The 23,608-nt window shown below is 42.2% G+C and overlaps 1 protein-coding gene across 1 annotated transcript in view; it reads left to right on the top strand.

Moving 5' to 3' along the window:
* The window catches only part of LOC141111717 (uncharacterized), a 491,097-nt gene that overhangs the window by 156,163 nt on the left and 311,326 nt on the right, over positions 1 to 23,608 (top strand). Inside the window, 3 exon segments of the mRNA XM_073603861.1 lie at positions 10,137 to 10,183; positions 10,372 to 10,557; positions 19,089 to 19,127. Coding sequence (XP_073459962.1) covers positions 10,137 to 10,183; positions 10,372 to 10,557; positions 19,089 to 19,127 — 272 coding nt within the window.

Genomic DNA, 23,608 nt, shown 5'->3' with positions numbered 1-23,608 from the left:
GGTTCATCACAAGATGTAAACCATTGGTGAGCCTCAAAACCAGGAAGGCCAGATTAGAGTTTGCCAAACAACATCTAAAAAAACCTTCACAGTTCTGGAACAACATCCTATTCACAGATGAGACCAAGATCAACTTGTGCCAGAGTGATGGGAAGAGAAGAGTATGGAGAAGGAAAGGAACTGCTCATGATCCAAAGCATACCACCTCATCAGTGAAGCATGGTGGTGGTAGTGTCATGGCGTGGGCATGTATGGCTGCCAATGGAACTGGTTCTCTTGTATTTATTGATGATGTGACTGCTGACAAAAGCAGCAGGATGAATTCTGAAGTGTTTCGGGCAATATTATCTGCTCGTATTCAGCAAAATGCTTCAGAACTCATTGGATGGCGCTTCACAGTGCAGATGGACAATGACCCGAAGCATACTGCGAAAGCAACCAAAGAGTTTTTTAACCACCTGAGATCCGCGCTATAGCCGAATGACGGCTACAGCGTGGACCTGCTTTGCCGGGACGACGTCCATTGACGTCGTCCCGTGCACGAACAGCCTGCGCGCCCCCTGCAGGGTGTGCGTGGCATGCTCCGTGATCAGCGAGTCTATGAGACTCGCCTGATCACAGATCGGAGTAAGGGATCGATCCCGACGCCTCACCACATGATCAGCTGTCAGCCAATGACAGCTGATCATGTGATGTCAACAGAGCCGGTAATCGGCTATTTTTTTCCTCGCGCTGACAGCGTGAGGAGGAAAAAAAAGCCGATCACCGGCGGCCATGAGAGGGACATCAGTCCCAATCAGGGTAAGCTGCTAAAGGTCCTCAGTGCCCACCTGTGCCCCTACCAGTGCCACCTACCAATAGGCAGCAGTGCTGCCTACCAGTGCCCACCAGCGCCACCCATCAGTGCCCATAGTGCCACCCATCAGTGCCCACAGTGCCACCCATCAGTGCCTCAACAGTGCTGCACATCAGTGCCACCTATCAGTGCCCATCAGTGTCACCTACCAGTGCCCATCAGTGCTGCCCATCAGTGCCGCCCATCAGTGGCCACCTATCAGTGGTACCTATTAGTGCCCATCAGTGCCACCCATCCGTGCCACCCATCCGTGCCACCCATCAGTGCCGCCCATCAGTGGCCATCAGTGCCACCTTAACTGTGCCTATCCGTGCCCATCAGTGCAGCCTATCAGTGCCCACCAGTGCCACCTCATCAGCGCATATCAATGAAGGAGAAAAATTACATGTTTGCAAAATTTTATAACAAACTATGAAACATAATTTTTTTTTCCAAAATTTTCCATCTTTTTTTATTTATTTAGCAAAAAATAAAAATCCCAGCTGTGATTAAATACCACCAAAAGAAAGCTCTATTTGTGGGGAAAAAATGATAAAAATTTCATTTAGGTACACTGTTGTATGACCCCGCAATTGTCATTCAAAATGCATCAGCGCTGAAAGCTGAAAATTGGTCTGGGAAGTAGAGGGGTTTAAGTGCTCAGTAAGCAAGTTGTTAAGGGAAAGAAGTGGAATGTTATGCAATGGCCAAGTCAGTCAATCATCTGACCTGAATCTGATTGAGCATGCATTTCACTTGCTGAAGACAAAACTGATGGGAAAATGCCCCAAGAACAAGCAGGAACTGAATACAGTTGCAGTAGAGGCCTGGCAGAGCATCACCAGGGATGAAACCCAGCGTCTGGTGATGTCTATGCATTCCAGACTTCAGGCTGTAATTGACTGCAAAGGATTTGCAATCAAGTATTAAAAAGTAAAAGTTTGATGGATGATTGTAAATCTGTCCCATTACTTTTGGTCCCTTAAAAAGTGGGAGGCACATATACAAACTGTTGTAATTCCTACACCGTTCACCTGATTTGGATGTAAATACCCTCAAATTAAAGCTGAAAGTCTGCAGTTAAAGCACATCTTGTTCGTTTCATTTCAAATCCATTGTGGTGGTGTATAGAGCCAAAAAATATATAATTGTGTTGATGTCCCAATATTTATGGACCTGACTGTATATACACAGACACATGTTTGAGGTGCACACCCTAATGCAATATGCGGCGCACACATATGGTGGCGAGATATGAATGTGACAATAGTTTGTAATAACGTGGCAACTTGTAGAAGTGGCTTAAAGTGAAACAAAAAAAAAATATTTCATACACATCTAATACAGGCCCTATAAACTATTTTTCCTGAAAATGCTTTCTTACCATTTTTTTTGCCAACTTGTAATGTCTTCCTTCAACTCCCGAACCGTTCCTTTTCCCGCTCACTTCCATTTGTTTGGAACGAGCAGTGCACATTAGTTACAGTCATGTAACTCATCAGAGATTTTGAGGAAAGTTCTTTTATGAGTTAAGAATACATACTTGAATATATATATATATATATATATATATATATATATATATATATATATATATATATATAATATATATATATAATTTTTTTTTTTTTTCTTGTAATCAGAATCGGACGAACAGACCACCACATCAAGCAGGCTCCACACTCACTGCAGAGCTTATAGCAAAGTGAAGGATGTGTAGTCCATAATTCATATGAATTACTCTTTTACTTGTCAAACCAAGTGCAAATATACAATTCACATTTTCCTGATAACAGTTTAGAATGAACCATGTTCTTTGGTAAAAGAGCAGCTCAAAATGAATCATGAACTACACATCCTTCAATGTGATATATCTATATATAGATATATACGGGGCTTTTTTTCTCAAACAATAGGTGCTGTAACTCAACCACGACCCCCCAAAACCACTCCCCACACACACCCACCAAATCACATCAAATAGTGGGTGTGGTCATATTTCACAAACAGTAGAAGGGTCTTAAAGGTGCATTAAATACCAGGATTGCATTACATACAGAGTGCAGAGTTCAGGGGGGTTACACACAAAGTGCAGAGCTGTCACTTGTAAACACAGAAACCAGACTTCTGTGTTTACAAGTGATTGTGGTGAGCAGGCACCAAAGGGTCTGGGACAGAGGTGGTGGAACTGAGTTCCACCAAGTTCCCCCTGAAAAAAAGCCCTGGATATATATATATATATCTATACATTGAGATAGATATAATCTATGTATAGATATATACCATAGGCGTGCCCACGGGTGTGCCGGGTGTGCCCAGGCACACCCTAATCATTGTGCTCTCATTGGTTGTGACTGGTGTCAGTAGTTGTGACTACTACTGCTCATGTCACCACTGCCTGGCCTGGGTTGGTCCTGCAAGAAAAAGCATCTTTTTGCATCACAGCCTGCACTGCAGGGACTAGGGAGTCCCCGGGACCACAGGCACGGCGGAGTGATCCCCGTCCCTGCCAGCAAAAAAGTAAGTGTGAATTTATATATATATATATATATATATATATATATATATATTTACTTTTTTGCTGACAAGCCAGGCAGGGTTCATATTGATCTGAATTGTATATGTGATGTACATAAAAAAATGATATATATATAATTTATATATATAATTTTTTATATATATATATATATATATATATATATATATATATATATACACACACACACACACATATATATATATATATATATATATATATATATATATATATTTTTTTTTTTTTTTTCCCATACATACATTAAGTCGATTTTTACATGTCATTTTTTTGAAATTGTTATCACGTGTTAAAATAACACTTCGATAATGTTATTTTAAAAAATAACAATTTAAAAAAATGACATTTAAAAATCAAATTAACCACGACCTTTGGAAGATTTTCCCCCTTCAGGACCAGACCATTTTTTGCTATTTAAGGCCCCTTTCACACGGTCGGACCGTTCAGGTCCGCCTGTCAGTTTTGACGGTGGACCTGAAAGGGCGCTCCATGCTAGCCTATGGAGCCACGGATGTCAGCGGAGACATGTCGGAGACATGTCTCCGCTGACTCCGCCGTGTCGGAGACATGTCGCCGCATGTCTCCGCCGGGTCGGATGTCATTCGGATCCGTCGCTGGCGAATCAGATCGGGTGAGATCTGATGAAAACGGACATGTTTTCCATTTTCGTCCGATCTCTGCATAGGCAGCAGCGGCGCTCGACAAGCCCCTCCCCGCTCAGTGAGCAGAGAGGGACCTGTCATCCGCCGGCTCAGTGGAGATAATGGAGAGATCTCCCGCTGAGCCGGCGGACCGAGGCGGACTCCGTGGCAGCGGAGTCCACCTCGTGTGAAAGGGGCCTAACTGCACTACTGACAATTGCGCAGCCATGCAATACTTTACCCAAATGAATTTTATATAATTTTTTCATGCAAATAGAGCTTTCTTTTGGTCGTATTTGATCCCCACTAGGTTAACATGCCTGTACGTCAGCCCACATTGGAGCAGTGACGGCTGGTGCTCAAAATTTTTTTTTGGGGGGGCACAAACAAACTGAAAAAAAAAACATCAATTGCAGCCACTGTGCCCATCAAACGCAGCCACTGTGCCCATAAATTGCCACCACTGTGCCATCATACACAGCTACAGTACCCATCAATTGCTGCCAGTGTGCCCATCAATAAAAAAAAATGTGCATTTATTTTTTTTTGTTGCAGATGCCTGGAAAGCATTGCACCAGCGATCAGCAGATCACTGATTCCATGCAGGTCTCATGTACACTGTCGGTGTATCGGCTTACCCATACGGGTAAGCCGATACTCCCTGACAGGAACACTCAATGATCTACCACAGCACTCCACAGCTCCGTGGTTGCTCATTGAGAACTATAAGCCAACAGCTGTTAAAGATGCAAAGCCAAGGATGGGCTTATAATTCACTCAGATACACAGAGCGGTGTGTCTGAATGATGCGGCCGTGGGGGCAGATCGCCACACAGCTGTGCTGGTTTTCAAACAGTGGCAGCTAGTACGGGGAACTTCTACTTATACTGCTGCCACAGGGAGGTGGACAGCGGGCAGCTGCTGCTGCAGCACTAAAAATGGGTGGAACATGTAACAATTTCCGAAAGGTGAATTTATCCTTTAAATAAATTATTTATTTATTTTTCACATCTCTTTTTTACTTGAGTGTTTTTGAGCTTCGAGCTACAAGCTACAAAACACTCAAATGTAAATGGGGTCCTAATGATTTATTGTTTATGTTGCAGTAGATAATGTGGATCTATTGTTGCTGCTGAAGGAAGCTTTTGTTGCTGTAGGGGATCTTTTATTGCTGGGGGGCTATTTTTGCTGGGGCCAGTGGGATTATTAGTGCTGCTGCTAAAATAAAGCACTCTAAAGCCTCGTACACACGATCAGAGTTTATACAAACTTTTCAGTGGATTTCTGTACAAAGGGCATTGGCTATGAACTTGTTAAGCATACACACGGCAGGACTTTTTAGGCAACAAACACGAACGTAGTGATGTTTCAACGTACTGACGACACTTCAAAAGAGAAAGAGGACGTTCAATTCTCCGGTGCCGCCCTTTGGTCAACTTCTTTATTGTTGTCTGATCTTTTGCATTGGTTCTGAGCATGCATTTTTGTACTATGTACCGATGATTTTGTGTACACACGATCGGACTTGCCGACGTTGGAATTTTGTTGCCACCAAGTTTGCACAGCCAACATTTGTTTGATGAAAACCGAAAAAGTTTGTCCGATGTAGCATACACACGGTCGGATGTTGCCTTAAAACAGCAAATTTGCATGTTTGTTGTCAAAAAGTCAGATCGTGTGTATGGGCCTTCAGGGCTCATGCACATAGGTGCTTACAGCTGTGCAGTGTAAACAACTAGGCATGTGTCAGTGGCTGCAAGTCACAGGTCTTTCGTACATCTAGTTAAAGTCAAATGCAAACTGAAATACTGCAGCAGCTTAGGCACCATCATATTTCTCCCCTAGCCTGTCCTGCTGGTTACTCTGTTATATTTTTGCATTCAGAGTGTGTACTTATGATAGCTTTTTCTTTATAGGTTATATACTCTTGATATACTAAGTTAATTGTGTATGTCAAGTTTGAAATACACTGCTTTCTAGCTAAAAAAAAATTGTATCATACAGAATTCCAGAATATGGATAGGTTTGTGTTCAAGAAACCCAAAAAATCGAATATCTCAGACTCGTCAATGGCTAAAACTGTGCAGGATGACAACAGTTTGAATGCATGTAATGAGTCAAGTAACAACCCAGAAGATACTATTTATATTACTGATCAGTGCGGTGTACACTCCCAGGCATCAGATATACCAATTGATGACTCCATGTGTAGTTCCAGCGCGTTACAAGCAATAAGTCATGACCAAGAGGAAGATATTACTTCTGTTAGTACACAGCCAAGCACTTCATGTTCAACAAAGCCATCAAACATAGTAGCTGATGATCCGGTCTGTAGTATTCCCACAAATAGATTGGACCGCCAGAGTCAACTCGCTAGAGGCCCTTTTCAGCCAAAATTGAGCATGTTTCCGAGAACTAAAATAGGGATTAAACAAAGAAATTTTCAGAGTGACTGGTATGAAAAATATAGGTGGATTGAATACAGTCCAGCAAAGGATGCAGCATTTTGTTTCTATTGCCGTTTCTTCTCTTGTAGTGATGCAACGCAGAAAGGTCATGCGGATCCAGCATTCACTGAAAAGGGATTCAGAAACTGGCACAGGGCTCCCAATTTACTGTGAGCATCATGTTCGGAAGATCGCCATCTGGTGGTTTGTATTCTATACAGCCGCCTCATTGCTTGTCCTTCTTACTCCCCTTGCTGTTCCCCCTCACTCCCAGCTCTCTCCTCCGTTCTGCCCTGCTTGCCTTGGTGCAGTCAGGGCTGCGCTTCCAGGTTTCCTTGGGATTTAGTCCTTCCACAGCCTTTGGCTGCATGGACACCCAAGGGCTGATTTGCTTTTAGTCAGCCCGCCCCCTTCGGTCAGGGCCTTCACAGTTTAACCGCTGTCCCACTACATCAGCCTCTTTTTCCTTCCTCTTGGATTAGGCGGAGTGCGTTTATTCCTCCCCCTATCCACTGTTAGGCCCTACACCTGCATTACGTCCCACTGACCATCCTCACTGGCAACATCATGTGATACGGACGATGCATGGCACTCTGGGTATTGTAGGCGCTTGACTCCGGCTACTGCGCATGCGCCCTGGCTGCCTTGTGTCTGCTCCCGATTGGCTAATTGATTACGGCCGGTCGGGTGGGGGACTCATAAGGCTGCCAAAAACTTCTCACATTCACTTGTTGCTGGGAATGCGCTGTGGATCGGTTGTGTTGGACTAAGGTAATACCAACATTTTCATCTATATGGAACTAGTGTTTATCTCCTCTTTTCTCATTCAGTTATACCGCTGGGTGGCTTTTATGCTGACTACACACACTGAATTTATATTTAGATAATCTTGCCCATTGGATGTGTTGGGAGGTCTCTCCATTATCGGGGGATCCCGTGTTCAATTCCCTTGATGACGGGACCCTAGAGTATCTGCATCTCATTGTGAATTTAGGCGTTTGCACTGTCCTTTATTTATTTATTTTTTCATACTTATTCCTTTTATGAATGCTATACAATGAGATGCCATTATTTTAATCTCCATTAACTCCTTAGTAATGCTACCTTTGTGCATTATACCTCTGTTTCAGTTTCCTTGGCTATAATATAGAGCCTTTTGGTCCATACACAATCAACCATCTATTTCAATCGACTCAGCTCACTTCCTAGCGCCTTTTATTTGTCTAACTATGGTATGTAATTGAGGCTTATTAGCCCACTTGGATCAATGAATAATCATTTTTAACTAAGCCTAGTCATTTATATGTCAATTTTCAGTTCTTATAGGCACCCCTTTTGAGCCCTCATTAGCCAATTACAGGGTTGGGATTGACTGTTATCCCCCGCAGCTTGGTGGTGCTCGCTCTGTGTTCCGGTAGTTGGCACGGTATGTTACATAGTTACATAGTTAGTAAGGTTGAATAAAGACACCAGTCCATCCAGTTCAACCTGAGTGAGTGTGTGTCTACAACCCTGACCCTGACCCTTGTCCCTAACCCTGTACATTGCACACTCACATCAGTCCCTACCCTCAATCCAAGGTCCCCATTCATATACTAGGGCCAATTTTGGACAGAAGCCAATTAACCTACCAGCATGTCTTTGGAGTGTGGGAGGAAACCGGAGTACCCGGAGGAAACCCACGCAGGCACAGGGAGAACATGCAAACTCCAGGCAGGTAGTGTCGTGGTTGGGATTCGAACCAGCGACCCTTTTTTACTGCTAGGCGAGAGTGCTAACCACTGCACCACTGTGCTGCCCTGTGATGTGGGAGTTGCTTTGTAGGGGCCTTTGCCTGGGGGACCTGGGGGGCTTTGGTTGGACAATATTGTGATGTTTTTGTAACATGATTGCTCGCTTGAATTAATTTAGGAGATTTCGGTTTGACATCTAATGCAACTTTTCTTTTCCTCTTTTCAGTGTTTTACCCCCTTTTTTTTGTATTATTTGCTTATTCCCCTGATGAAGCCAATGTTTTGGCGAAACTAGTAGGGATCAATAACATTATCGATCACCTTTCAACATCTTTGGTGTCGATTTATATCTACATTGTTTAAGCTCATTTTTCTGTTTAATTTAATTGGTAACAATGTATATGTATCAATTACGTATACTTTTTAGATTTGTATATCAATAAAAATATATCTTTTATAATAATAAATGTGTTCTAACCTGTCTTTGGCACCGCAATAATCCCATTTTCCCTGCCTCCCTTAATAAATTTAAGGTGTCAGTGGATGAATTGGAAGCAGAAATCACATTGCTCCGAGATTATGATGGGCCTGTTCCTAAAGGTTGCACCACAAACACCATCAAAGAGTGGCTTGATTGGCTTAAGGAATTAGATCATTCATCCACATTCCACGCTTTTTACAACTGTGTTCAATGTTTTACAGTCTTACCTGTAACAAGCTGCTCATGGGAAAGAGCTTTTTCAAAACTTGCACATGTTAAAAACAAACTGAGAAGTACAATGTGCCAAGAACGTCTTGATTCACTCTTGATGTTCTACACTGAGCAAGAATTGGCATGGTCGGCTAATTATAATGAAATTATTGAAGAATTTAAGTCTATAACACCTTCTGTGCGATGTCTTCTTCTCTAAAACATGTAGAGCGGGAAGCCATAATAATAATCTGTAGTGTGCGAACCACTTTTTTGATGCCAATTTGATGTCCAAATACATATTTCCAGGGCTTTTTTTCAGCAGGAACGTGGGAGAGCACAGTTCCGGCACCTCAGCACTGAATGTATATGCCAAGAGGTGGCGGGATTTGCTGAAGTGTCTGTTGATATTGGCTGCTGGGGTCTCTATTGTCACGGGGTGATCTGTTGATGCTGGGGAAGTCTATTACTGCTGGTGGGATCTATTGTTTCTGGGGGGTCAATTGTTGATGGGAGAATACTACTGTTGCGGGAGGGGGCTTATGTTGCTGGAGAGTATATTGTAACTGGATGCTGGGAGATCTATTGTTGCTGGGGAGATCTATTGTTAATTTGAGGGATCTATTGTTGCTGGGAGGGATCTATTGTTGCTGGTGAATCTATAGTTGCTGGGGAGATGTCTTGTTCTTGGGGATCTAATGTTGCTGAGGGAATCCTATTGCTGCTGGGGGATCTAACAAATTTTTTAATGCAGTAAATACAATTCAGGATATTAAAACATGGCAGAGAATAATTTAAAGCTTTATGTTAAAAGATTATTTAATTAATAAGTTAAAAAAATTGTGTTTGTTTACATTTCAAATTTTTTTTTTAATTTTAATACATTTTAAAATGTTTGTTAACATTTATTTATAAGAGTGTGTGTGTGTGAGTGTGTGTGTGTATGTATGTGTATATATATATATATATATATATATATATATATATATATATATATATATAGACGCATGTGTGTTTGAGCTTTGGTTTGAGGTGCACACCCTAATGCAATAGGCTGCACACGCCTATGATATATACAGTCTCTCTCTCTCTCTCTCTCTCTCCCTCTCCCCATCTCTCTCCTCTCTCTCTCCTCTCTCTCTCATAACTTCTGCTTATTAGAAGTCCAGTAAGGTAGGGTATGTTGTTTACTAAAGCTCAGTTACCATTAAAAAAATGTTTTTTTTCTTTTTTAGTGTATGTACTCCAGAAGCAAAGGTTGAATGTATCTACAACCAGTCAGGTAAAGTCAGCATTTATTTTATAGAAGGACCAATATTTATACTGTACATATTTATGATATCTAAGGTGAACAGAAAGACTGCATTGCAAAAAAAAAAAAATAATAATCTTTTGTGCTATTACAACATTTAAAAATGTTAAAAGTAATTTCTGTTGAAATAAATGTATTATGTATTTTGTTGGTTGCAGCATGCGTCTGTATTATCAATGGCACAGTATATGAAGAAGGAAAAATCATATCCAAAGAAGAACATTCTGGAGTATGTTATATAATAAAATGTGTGAATGGCACACAGAAGGGAGAGTTAGATGTCTGCTCCACTACTATACCTACCACTACATCCATTACCACCACTACCACTGTACCAACAACAGGTAATAACTTGCACGTATAATTTAAAGTATAACTAAAAGCAAAACTTTTTAGATTTGGATAGAATGGAGAGAGATTGGAACACGTGTCTGATTTTTATTGACCCTGTCCTGTTTAGTGTTATCACCGAGAGTGAAAGAAAATCTCAAATTCTGAGTGGTCACCAGAACAGGAATAGAGGTACCACTGCCTGCAGCACACTGCACCCAAAGGCGATATCCTCATGTCTTCCCGCATCCACCTAGAATCTGGTGAATGTGTGGACTGAAGACCAAGTTGCATAGTAAAATATATTATGTAGCAGCGCTCAAGTCCATCAACATAAAATATATATATATATATATATATATATATATATATATATATATATATATATATATATAAGGTATAAGAGAATTGCTGGATAAAAATAAAATAAAAAGTAATAATAATTATTGATGAATGATAAAGGATGAATAAAAATAGTCCAATGCTGTATCATGAAACATTAAAAGTCTATTGATTAAGGATCATCCGTGGTAAGAATAGATGTAAGAGCCAGGGGGATCTCTATGGACACAGTACTCAGGGCAGCTTCCTGTTGAGTGAAGTCAGCTCTCCATGATGGTCATAAGAAACAAAAAGAAAGCGCCTCTTAAGTATAAGTGTTTATTAAATTATAAAAAGTACATATAAGCACTTACATCAGGGTTTGTGGTATACTGCTTCCAAGGGGAACTGGATCCGAGTATCGTCAAACATCCACGTGAAAAGGCTGTGATGTAAGCCGGGGCGGATGGCCGCGGACCTCCGCACGGAGACGCCGGCTGCAATGCGGTAAGGCTGGATAGACACTTCCGCGTTCCAGCTGGCACACGTGGGTGTAGACGTCACTCGGGCCGTTCAAGTTGACAGGGATCCACTACGCGTTTCTGAGCATGCGCGAGGCTCGCTACGGGCATGCGCGCTCCTTTATCAAGTCTATCAATATCAATATATATCAATATCCTGCTTTAGATGAAAACCTGAAACCACCTTTGGTAGAAAGCTAGGATGAGGACGCAACACTACTCTATACTGTACTTATGAATAATTAAATGTCCCTTTACAAGAAAGAGCCGCCAATTCTGATACCCTTCTTGCAGAAGAAATGGCTACCAGAAAAATTAGCTTCCTTGTCAAAAGGACCAAGGGAATATATTGTATCGGCTCAAAAGGCTGTTTCTGTAATGCCGACAGAACTAAATTCAAGTTCCAGGGGTTCAGGGGAGCTCTCACCGGTGGATTAAGCCGCGTTACCCCCTGTATAAAGCTTCGGACCAAAGAATGCGAAGCAAGTGGACGTTGAAACAATATTGACAAGGCCGAGACCTGGCCCTTGATAGTTCTCAAGGCCAGCTTCATCTCTAACCCCATTTGTAGAAAAGCAAGGATTCTCCCTATGGCATACTTTCTGGGATGCCAACCCCTGGATTCACACTAGGAGACATATGCCTTCCAGACTCTATAATAAATGACTCTGGCTTCCTTGCATTAATCAAGGTAGAAATTACTGGGCCTGAAAGCCCCTGACTCTTCAGAATGTGGGTTTCACTAGGCAAACTGTGAATTTAGCTTTTGTAAGGTAGGATGGAACACTGGTCCCTGCAATAGCAGGTCTGGACGTAGTGGTAGGGTCCGTTGGGACCCTACCGCCATCTTCACTATTTCTGCATACCAAGATCTTCTGGGCCACACTGGGGCCACTAGAGGCACCGACTTCTTTTCCTACTTGATCCTGTGAAGAAGTCGTGGTAGCAGCAGAATAGGAGGGAATGCATAAATCAGTGAAAACTGATGCCACGGAGTCACCAACGCATCTGTCCCGCATGCAAGTGTATCCCTTGTTCTTGACACAAAGTTGTCGATCTTGTTGTTTGCGTCCAGGTTGAACCTGGATGCAAACAGATCTACTGCTGGGATCCCCCATCTTTGGCATATAGCCAAGAAGATGTCGGGGTGAAGAGACCATTCCCCTGGGTACAACTGCTGGCGACTTAAGTAGTCCACCTGCCAGTTCTCTACCCCTGGAATGAAGATTGCTGATATGCACGGCATATGCTTTTCTGCCCAGATTAGGATCTGGATTACCTCTCCCTGGGCTGCACAACTCCTGGTGCCCCCTTGTTGATTGATATAAGTCACTGCTGTGGCATTGTCGGATTGGATCCTGACAGGACAACCCTGCAACCTGAATGTCCAGAGCTTTAGGGCTAGGTACACTGCACAAATCTCTAGAATGTTGATGGGTAAGATCCTCTCGGTTTTGGACCATTTCCCTTGGACAGTTGCCTCTTCCAGAACTGCTCCCCAACCCGAAAGGCTGGCATCTGTTGTTACCACCTTCCAGGTAACTGGAAAAAAGGATTTCCCTGTCCGCAGATTCTCGGGTACTAACCACCAACTGAGACTCTGACACACTATTGGTGACAAGCGCATCGGAAAATCTAGCACCTGGACTTTCTTGTTCCAGGCAGACAGGATACTGTTTTGCAGCAGTCTCGAATGAAACTGAGCATAGGGAACCGCTTGAATGAAGCCACCATCTTTCCCAACAACCTCATACAAAGGCGAATAGAAGGACCCTTCTTTGCCCTGACTACCTGAACCAGCTCCTTTATGGCACTGATTTTTGCCTGGGGTAAAAACACCATCTTCTGGGTTGTATCTATGACCAGACCCAAGTACTCTAGTCTTCTTACTGATTTTAAAGAAGACTTCTCTAGGTTGAGGACCCAACCTAGGTATTCTAGGTAGTTGTTCCTAGTACTTGATAGGTGACCAAGCTTTGGTCTAAGTGGGCTACCGACCGGTCTATTAAGAGCAGGTTGTCTAGGTACTCTATAACCGTTATAACCTGGGCCCTTAATCTGGCCAGAGGAGGAGCCAGGACCTTTGTGAACACTGAGGTGCAGTAGCTAGACCTAAAGGTAGAGCTACAAACTGAAAATGACGTTTTTCCACTTCGAAACGCTATTTTCTGATGAGCGGGGAAGATAGGTACATGCAGGTATGTGTCCTTGATGTCTCTTGATGCCAGAAGTTCTCCTCCTTGTAGGATGAAGACTACTGATCAGATTGATTCCATGCGAAAGGATCGAATTTTTAGGAACTGGTTTAGATCTTTGAGATCTAGGATGGGTCTGACATCTCCATTTGGCTTTGGCACCGTGAAAAGGTTTGAATAAAACCCCAATCCCTGCTCTTCATGGGAACCACCATGATTACTTTTTGCAACAAAAGTCGCTCCAACGCTTGAAAGAGAGACTTCGAGGAGATGGGAATTCTCGGAACCCTAGTTTGTAACCTAGAGTTATTGTGGAGACCACCCATCTGTCCTGAAAATTCTCCTGACAGACCCTTGAGAACTGTAGCAGTCTTCCCCCCACTCGAACGAGCGTGGGTGCCCTTTCATAAAGAGGCTTTAGCGTTCTGTCTTTTAGATTTCCTCCCCCAGGACTTCTTTTGTCCCTGGGGTTTTACCTCTTGAACCTGATGGTGGAGGCCGTCACGACTGCCTGGAGGCTGATGCCCCTGGCACTGGAGAAAGAGCCAGTTTAAATGAGGGACATTTACTCCTTTTCTTAACTAGCAAAAGGGTACTTTTCCCACTTGAGATTTTTTGGATATAATTGTGCAAATCCTACCCAAACAGCCATACACCACGGAGGGGAAAACCAGCCAGGAGCTTTTTGCATGTCGTTTCAGCTGACCAATTTTTCAACCATGAGATTCTACGCATATGCACCAACCCAAGCATAAGGCAAGAGGTCTGAAGGATAGAATCTCTGATTGCGTCAACTGCAAAACACAAAGCCGCTGGCAGGTTGGCTAACTCCCGGGCCTGCTGTTCAGGGAAAACCTTGAGCACCTGCTTCAAGTGGTCTCTCAAGGATTGACATACCCCAATTGCCGCCACTGCAGGTTAAGCTACTGTACCTGCCAAGGAAAAAATGTTTTTTAACAGGAATTCCAATTTTTTATCGGTTAGATCCCAAGTCAGACTTTTATTCACAGAGGATATAGCGGCGTCACCCCACATCTTTGTGAATTTTTCCTCCATAGGATAAAGTGTTGAAAACTTTTTAGGAGGGAAAAAATGTTTATCTGGGTGATCCCACTCAGAATAAATAAGCTTTTCCAGCAAGAAATGAACAGGAAAAGCATGCGCAGCTTGAGGAGGCTTCAGTGAGCTCCAACAAGACGTGGGTTTTTCAACCGACTCAGGTAACTTAAATGTGGAGTGGACCATTTCAGTAAGAGATTGCACCAGCAATTTCTCAGCCTGTGAAGCTGAAGAGGGTCCTTCCCCACTTGATTTCTCAGAAGAGGAGTCATCAGTCTCATCCTGGTCCTCTGAGGGGGATCGGTCTCTCCTTTCCCAGAGTTCCTCTGTTTGAGGGTCCTGGGTGGCAGAAGGGGACCTAATGCGTTTTCTTCCACTTTGTGAAGATGCGATTAAGGCCATTAATCTTTCCTCTAATCCACTTATGGTTGAGGAAAAAACCTCCTGAGTAATATATACAGGGGCTGAAATGCCAGAAGCAGTTGCAGCCCCTGACCCCGACGGCTCACTCTGACCAACCTCCCTAGGTCCTTCAGGGGGAGATGGTGGTGCAGAGAGGGTGTCCTCAGAGCCTGAGGGAGATCCTTTTGAGCCCCTATTTCTCGAGGTATTTGTACCTCCCCTTTCTGCCCATAGTGCCAAGCACAAATGCAGAGGTACTACCAGAAATGCACCTACTGCTGAGCAAAATAGTCCAGCAACTGCCACTGCTATCAAGGCTCAGTCTGGTGCTAAGTAAATGTTGCCTGGGAATGCCTGTGTCAGCCACACTCGCATGCCATCCATCTGCTCTGTGTCCCTCCTTGAGCTGTGTGCACCTGCAAAAGAGTGTACTTTATAGCTTTGTATAGCCAGCGTTGTGGGCGTTAAACCAAGCCGACGTTGCGCTAATGCTCCGCCCCCTCCTCTGACCACCCCTTCCACCCCGCTCGTCTTTTTCAAAAAAGACTGCTTTTCCCGCGCGAGCCACATGGAGGGGAGGCTGGGGCGGAGGAGAGAGGAGGGCAGTTGGATGGTGAGCCGCCGTAATGGTGGCGGGAGGCAGTGGGGCATACCACCGACTGCCCTATGGCCTCTAGCCTGAAGGGAGCTGTGGGGGGACATTCCCGGAAAGAAAAAAAAAAAAAACCCTTCCCACATCCTACCTTGAGCATGGGCTTGGAGGAGCATGCAGCTTGTACACAGAGACGAGACCGACAAGCATGGAAAGGTACATGCTCTTGACAGCCCCCGGTGGTGACTTTAAGCATAGCAAACATTTACTTAAAGGAGAAAACCCACAAGAATTAGTAAAATTCCTTAAGATTCTCCCTTACCTTATCCAGCTGCAGGGTTCTGTGGTAACAGACCAAATTTTCACCTCTCACGGTGGGCTCCGTTTAGAAAACCTTCAGGAACTGGGGTCCCCTTTTTTTTAAAATGGGGGATCCACAGCCCTGGGCCTGTAAAGCACCCTGCCAGGAATATGGCTGAAAAAAACAAATACTGGATGCCGGGGTCCAGCTCTCTAAAAAGAGAAGCGTTACAGGTAAAACCTCGTTTCTTCGGACACGAGGCCCGGGTACCATTTAATTCGACCTGGAAAAGGCACTTTGAATGGATCCAGTTGCATGGCTTGCCCCAGTAAGAAATATTCCAGCAGAGCTCAGCACAGCACATCTTTACTCGTGACCAACACCTAAGACACTGGCGAAAAAACTGAGGTACTCCCAGTAAGGGGAGGGGTTATATAGGAGGCTAAACTTCCTGTCTAGTGTGTGCCAGTGTCCATCACCTAGTGGTGCCTATATAACCCATCAGTAAATATTGTGGCTCTGTGTCCTGTGATATACAAAAAATAAATAAATAAAACATCAAACGTATATGATATAAGAATAGCAAATTCCTGTAAGCAAATCCAAAAATAATACACATGAAACAACATGAAGACGCATAAATGATTCAACAGTTCATTCACAAAGATTACAGTCCCACAATTCTATAAAAATCCAAAGCAAAGTGATATCCAAAATTTCTATGTGACATCATCACCAGGAGACCCCCATGGGTGTAAATCACCTCACTGCAGGGCCTCAAATATAAGGCAACAGAAGCCTTGTATTGGCCAAAATTATTAAATCAGCAGCTGCGGATGGTTGTCTTGGATTAGCAAGTCAGCATAACACAGAGTACTATCAGTGTTTTTATTTTTGGATTTTTCCTATTCTTATGTCATACACATTTGATGTTTTATGTATGTTGTTTTAGCTTACAGCGCAACACTAATTTACACAAATGTCTTATAGGATTGTACAGAGCTTTGTAAAGTCCTCTCATATATACAAAAGTAGCACATAGTGTTTAACCACTTCAGCCCCGGAAGGTTTATCCATCTATATGACCAGCCCATTTTTTGCGATACGGCACTGCATTACTTTAACTGACAATTGCGCGGTCGTGTGATGCTGTACCCAGATAAAATCAATGTCCTTTTTTTCCCCACACATAGAGCTTTCTTTTGGTGGTATTTGATCACCTCTGTGGTTTTTATTTTTTGCGCTATAAACAAAAAAAGACCGACAATTAAAAAAAAAACAATATTTTTTACTTTCTGCGATAAAACATACCAAATAAAAAAATTGTATAAAATCTAATTTATTCATCAATTTAGGCCAATATGTTTTCTGCTACTGTTTTTGGTAAAAAAATCCCAATAAGCGTATATAGATTGGTTTGCGCAAAAGTTATAGCGTCTACAAACTATGGGATATACAGGATTTATGGAGTTTTTATTTATTTCTTTTTTTTACTAGTAATGGCGGCGATCAACGATTTTTAGCGGAACTGCAACATTACAGTGGACAAATCGGACACCTAACTGACACTTCTGACACTTTTTTGGAGACCAGTGACACCAATACAGTGATCAGTGCTAAAAAAAAAGCACTGTCACTGTACTAATGACACTGGCAGGGAAGGGGTTAACATCAGGGGTGATCAAAGGGTTAAATGTGCTCCTAGGGAGTGCTTTCTAACTGTGTGGGGGGATGCTTTGACTGGGATAAGACAAAGATCTGTGTTCCTGCTTAGGAACACAAGATCTCCATCTTCCCCTCTCACAGAACGGTGATCTGCCTTGTTTACATAGACAGACTGCCATTCTGCTTCTCCTGAGAATAGGTGCTGTTGAACATTGGCTCCTGCTGTGTCCAATCACAGCGGAAGCGGGTTGCCAGGTCATGCACATTGGCCCCCAGACCCAGTGCACTAAATCACGTACAGGTATGTGATTTTTTTTTTTCCATCTCTTTATTAAGATTTTTTTTTTTTAAGACAAAAGAAAAAAACATGCATACAAACAACACAAGTTCAGCCTCAGCTGGGGTGCCACCCCCAACCCTGCTATACAGATAAAAATAGTCTCAAAAATTACACCCTCCCACCCCCCCCAACCTTCCCTCCACCCCTATCGACCCCCCAAATCTCTCCAAGTATCTGTCTATAGTCCAGCCCTCTCATCTTTCCTCGCACTACCTTCTCTCTACCATCCTTTCGGCGTATCTCGGTGAATGCTTATACCTTTCCCATTCTTTCCAACTCCTTTTCAACCCTTCTTCTCCTAATTCACAGCTAAACCTTAGAAACTCCATATTATAAATTTTGTTAATTTTACCTAGCCAATGCTTCAATGAAAGGCTCTCAGGGTCCTTCCACTGTCGTGGGATTACACTTTTTGCTGCATTTAGGAGATGGGGCAGCAGTGATCTCCTATAATGTTTGATGGACATGCTGACTCCATGGAACAAACACACCCATGGATCTTCAGGTATTTTAGTGCCAGTGATTTCTTCTATTATTAATAGTACTTCTTTCCAGTAGACTTTAATTTTTTAGGGCATGTTCACCAAATATGGAACATAGTTCCAATTTCTGCGCATCCTCTCCAACATAGATTAGAGGTCTCCTTTTGAGATTTATGTAATTTATCTGGAGTTCTATACCATCGTGCCAAGCACTTGTAGTTCATTTCTAGCGAACTACAATCTGGTGATATATCATGTGTCAACCTTAGTATTTTACAAACGTCTACCTCCGTGCCTCTTGTTCCCATCTCTTCCTCCCATTTTTTAATAAATGGCGGGAGACCCAATATTTTTAATCTAATTAAAATTTTGTAAATCCTCGAAATCATTCTCCTACTATCTGTTGCCAGGCACAGCCGCTCAAAGTATGTGATTTCATACAGGGGAACCGCCCTGCCACAGTATATAAGTGTGGGGCGGTCCAGAAGAGGTTAACAGACGTGTGGAAATGCACCATTTGATGCAAAAACATATCCTTTTTTTCTTTGAGCAATTAGTTTATCTACCACAGTCAACTGTTGCTACAAACTATTTTGTAGGTGTGTGAATGATTCCAGTACTAATATCAATATTGATCTGTCAATTTGTTTCTGATCTGTCTTTTTAGTCACTACCACATCTACAACAAGCAGTTCCTCCTCAACAAGTAAGTTATTATCATTGATGAATAATTACTAAAAAAAAAAAATCACCTGATCCAGCATATAAATATGATTAATCAAAAAACTGTGTCTGCGCTAAACCAAGGATCAGTAACCATGTGCAAAAAGCAAATATGAACATAAAAATTTCAAATAAAAATATATAAAAAATATATATAAAAATTATAACAATCATATGTGCTATCAATCGGTGATAAATAATTAAAGTGCAACATGCATAAAATATAAAGTCCAAGTGCTCATAAAAGTATCAAAGGTGTATTCACTCCTCCAGTGAAAAAATATATAAATTTTATAAAGTTCATAAACGCAATATTCATAAATGACAAAATTCAAAGTGCATAGATATAATGTCCATCATCAGTGTTATCCATCGTGCTCATCCAAAATCGTGCATACAGGGATATAAAGCATGCTTCAGTGCTCTCCAGTGACCCCCAACAGCAAATGCGCTCACCTCTAAGCGTGTGACACAGTAACTAAACTATGTCTGAAAACGCATGGGAGCCACTCCTCGGCTCAAAGGGCTATACAGATGCTGACCTCCAATTTGCTCAAATATCATCACGATTCATAAAATAGGGAAAAAAAGAAACTCCATAGTGTTATAGGTTCAACAATTTATTTTAAAAAACACACTTCCCTTCATAGGGGTACTCACATTGTGTAGGTGCGTGAGTGCACCATCCTAATCAAGGTTATGCAATATAAGGAACACTAGTACGGCGTGCGGTGTGGTATATCCTTCTCACGTGCCTTCATCAGGGGTATCTGAGATCTCCCTGATGAAGGCAAGTGATCCCTGTGCCGAACACGCGTAGGGGAGGGGCCAGGACGGAGCTGTCAGCACAGAGGAGCAGATGGATTTGAAATGAAACAAAACTGCAGACTTTCAGCTTTAATTTGAGGGTATTTACATCCAAATCAGGTGAACGGTGTAGGAATTACAACAGTTTGTATATGTGCCTCCCACTTTTTAAGGGTCCAAAAGTAATGGGACAATTGGCTGCTCATGGCCAGGTGTGTACTATTCCCTCATTATCCCATTTACAAGGAGCAGATAATAGGTCCAGAGTTCATTTCAAGTGTGCTATTTGCATTTGGAATCTGTTGCTGTCAACTCTCAATATGAGATCCAAAGAGCTGTCACCAAAAAGATTAGAATTGTGTCGATGTCCCAATATTTTTTGGACCTGACTGTATGTTTTGAAGCAAGTTTAAACTAGCCCTAAGCCCAAATGCTAAACTATTTTAATTGAGTTAAGTTTTGGCAGCTTTTTCCCCTTACTGACTCCCATGCATTTTTATTGGTCAGTGATGGGCCAATAAGAATGTATGTGGCAGATCAGAGGCTTTGTCTGTATAGAACAGCTCAATATTTGGTTAAAGAGGAGGCAGTGGAATTTGCTGCAAGTATGTACAGACACACTCTAGGTGTTCATACTTTATATACGCTGCCAGCATTATTGTTCTTCAAAGTGGCATTTACTTTAGGTATTTAAAGATTAAGATTATTATCTGACTCATGAAGCTGTAATAATAAACCTGTCCCCACTGTGCCTCAGTAACTTCTCTGTACCCCTTCCACAGCCTTGGGTATCCCTACATTATTTACCGGTGCCTGACCATGTCAGCTTTCTAGCAGTACTCGCTCCTGTTGCATCTGTGACTGGTTTGACCATCTCAGCTTGCTTCATTCCTTTAGGATGGAGAGCAGGTTCTGGAAGGCAAAGTGGATGAGATTAAGGAGCACATGCTTAGTGATCTCCTTTGTGGTGAATGAACGTAGCAGTGCTCAGTCTTGAGTGGGATGGGGCCTGCTGTATCCCTATATGCACCATAAGCAAGAGACCGCGTACTGTTCTAATGTGTGATTCTGAAGTGAAAATGTGGGCATAACACTGGTCACAGTAATACCTAGAGGTTTTCCCTTCAATATAATTGATTCATACGCATAATGAGAGCTAACTAGTGTTATGACTTCTGTCAACGTTGGGGGTATGTTCATTTTCCATCTTCTAGTTATGAGTAGTCTGGTGGCTAGGAGTATATGTGTGATTACTAGTCTGAAAGATGGTGGCAGTAATTTAGTGTTCAAATTCAGTATGGCTTATTGTGGAGTGAGTTTGATGGGGAGGTGACAGATATCCTGTATAATGTGTTCCACCTCGTTCCAGAGGTTTGTTAAGGCTGGACAGGACCATAAAATGTGGGATATGGTACCTATTTGGTTACCCTCTCTCCAGCAAATGGGTGAGGAGTGTGGATGGAACTTGGCCATTCTCTGTGGTGTTAGGTACCATCTCAGATGTATTTTATGCGTTAGCTCCCATAGAGAGGTGCAGCTAATGGGTTTATAAATTGATTTTAAGGCCGTTTGCCATTGTTGCTCAGAAAAATTTAGCTGTAAGTTTTTTTCCCAGTCTACATATGGTTTAGATTTGTGGAATACTGTTTTTTCTTGCAATGTATAGTAGATTAGTGAGGTGCCTTTGGTAGGTGTGTTGCTTGAGAAGTAGTAGTTCCATATTTTAAGTGGTAACTCTCCTTCTAATTGTGGGTGTGCTGTGAGACATTTTTGAATCTTGTAGCAATTAAAGAAATCTATGGTGGGTGCTTTAAATGCCGTTTGTATTTGGGTAAAGGGTTTATGCAGTATCATAGATCTGAGTTCTGTGGTGTAGGTATTGAGGTCTGCTATCCATTTGGGAAAAGTCAAATCAGGCGATAGTAATTGGAGGGTTTGGATAGGTATTTGGATGCTTTTGGTGGATAATTAGGACCATTTGGCGGATTGTAACACTCTCCAGGCTTTAACTGAAACTTGTATGGTCGGTGAGTATAAATGAAGACTTGGGTGTTTGGTTGTGGTGCTGAAAAACCAGCATTTAAGGTTGTGTCCTGGCATCATGGTGTTTTCAATGCTCCCCCATAGTGTATTTTTTTTATTTTTTAATCTTAAAGAGGAACTGCAGTCTGCTCACATAATTTGTAATAAAAACATCTTTGCCATTTTAAAGCTTCCCTCCAACCACTTTGCATATTATTTTATATATACTGTGATTCTGTATTTGCCAAATATGCTGCAGAAATCTCCCCCCACTGAGTCTGGCTGCAACCATTTTAACTGTGGGCAGCTGAAGCTGCTGCCTGTTTACTTCCTGGATTTACACAGACACACAGAGGCACACCTCCAGCTCTGCAGCCCTGCAGCTCTCATTGGCCCTCTTATGACTTATCCCCCCTCCCTTCCTGGCAAACTCTCACAAGAGTGAGAGAGCTGTGCATGATGTCATCAGCCTAGACTTTTTACCTGACAAGAAACAGGAAGTGGGCTGTATAAGGTATTTACTGCCAAAAAAAAAAAAAAAATGTTACTATCCAAAGTTAAAACAACAAGGGCAGAGGATTTAATAGATGGAAAGTTGAAAAAATGACTGAAGGTCCCCTTTAAGAAAGACAATTGGTATTTTATTTGTTGGTTCATTATAATATATCTTCCTTTCATATTCAATATTTGTATTAAACTTTTGCATAAACATACAAATGCAACCAAACACTTCAGAAAGGTATATGGGTATGCAACAAAAAACTCTGAAGTGTGTAGTAACAGGTATTACAGTGCAAAAATGCTTGCCAGCCTTGTAATCAGGAGTACAAATGAAGGTTCATAACAAAATCAGAAGTGATAACAGCCTATGACAATAGCGTTAAACCAAGACCAAGAGTGGGGACCAAGCCCATGTAAAGTGAAAGAACAGGCTACTGTGAGGTATTGGAAAGGAAAGATAAGGATAACCTGGAAAGGTAGAAAAGAAGAAGGGAGAGGCAGGGAAGGGCAGAAGGGCAAGGGTTAAAGACGGTCAAGGGCGCAATGGGGGATCAAGAGGTTCCAGACCCACCTAAATTTCATCATGGTGCCTTGTAATTTAGCTGTGAGTTTCTCATTGATTAGAACCAATTACATATGGGCTTTAACCTGGGCTATTGATAACGTGTCAGATAGCCATGACCTTGCTATCGTCTGCTTCGCGGCTATTAGAACATGGACCATCAAAGCTTGTTGTAAACTCTGCTCAGCAGGTTTGACTTTTACACTTTGCACAAGCTTCCCTTTTGTGAGTGTGCTTTTAATCATTAATAAATATTGCTCACCTTGTTTACTACACTATGGAGGTTTTGCTTGTCTTTTCCCTTTTGCTTCCATAAAGTGGTCTGGATGTGAAAAATGATGTTTCACAGGTGTACAGCAATGATCCTGTATTACTGAAGGTACCTTTTGCATGTGTCATCCTTTTTAATAAATTGATTTGGTTGCACCGTTTACAGTGTTTGTTGTTGCAAGGTTTGGTCTCATTGTTTACATCTTTGTAATCAGAATCAAGTTTCCTGCAATTTTATTGGTTGGGTGGTTGCCTGAAACCCAAGACACAATTTTAAGCCAGTCTTGAATACCCTACACGAA

Source organism: Aquarana catesbeiana, linkage group LG11 (assembly GCF_042186555.1).
Source record: "Aquarana catesbeiana isolate 2022-GZ linkage group LG11, ASM4218655v1, whole genome shotgun sequence".
Classification (NCBI taxonomy): Eukaryota; Metazoa; Chordata; class Amphibia; order Anura; family Ranidae; genus Aquarana; species Aquarana catesbeiana.
The sequence above is the reverse complement of the archived record's forward strand: the minus strand, read 5'-3'. Positions and strand labels throughout refer to the sequence as shown.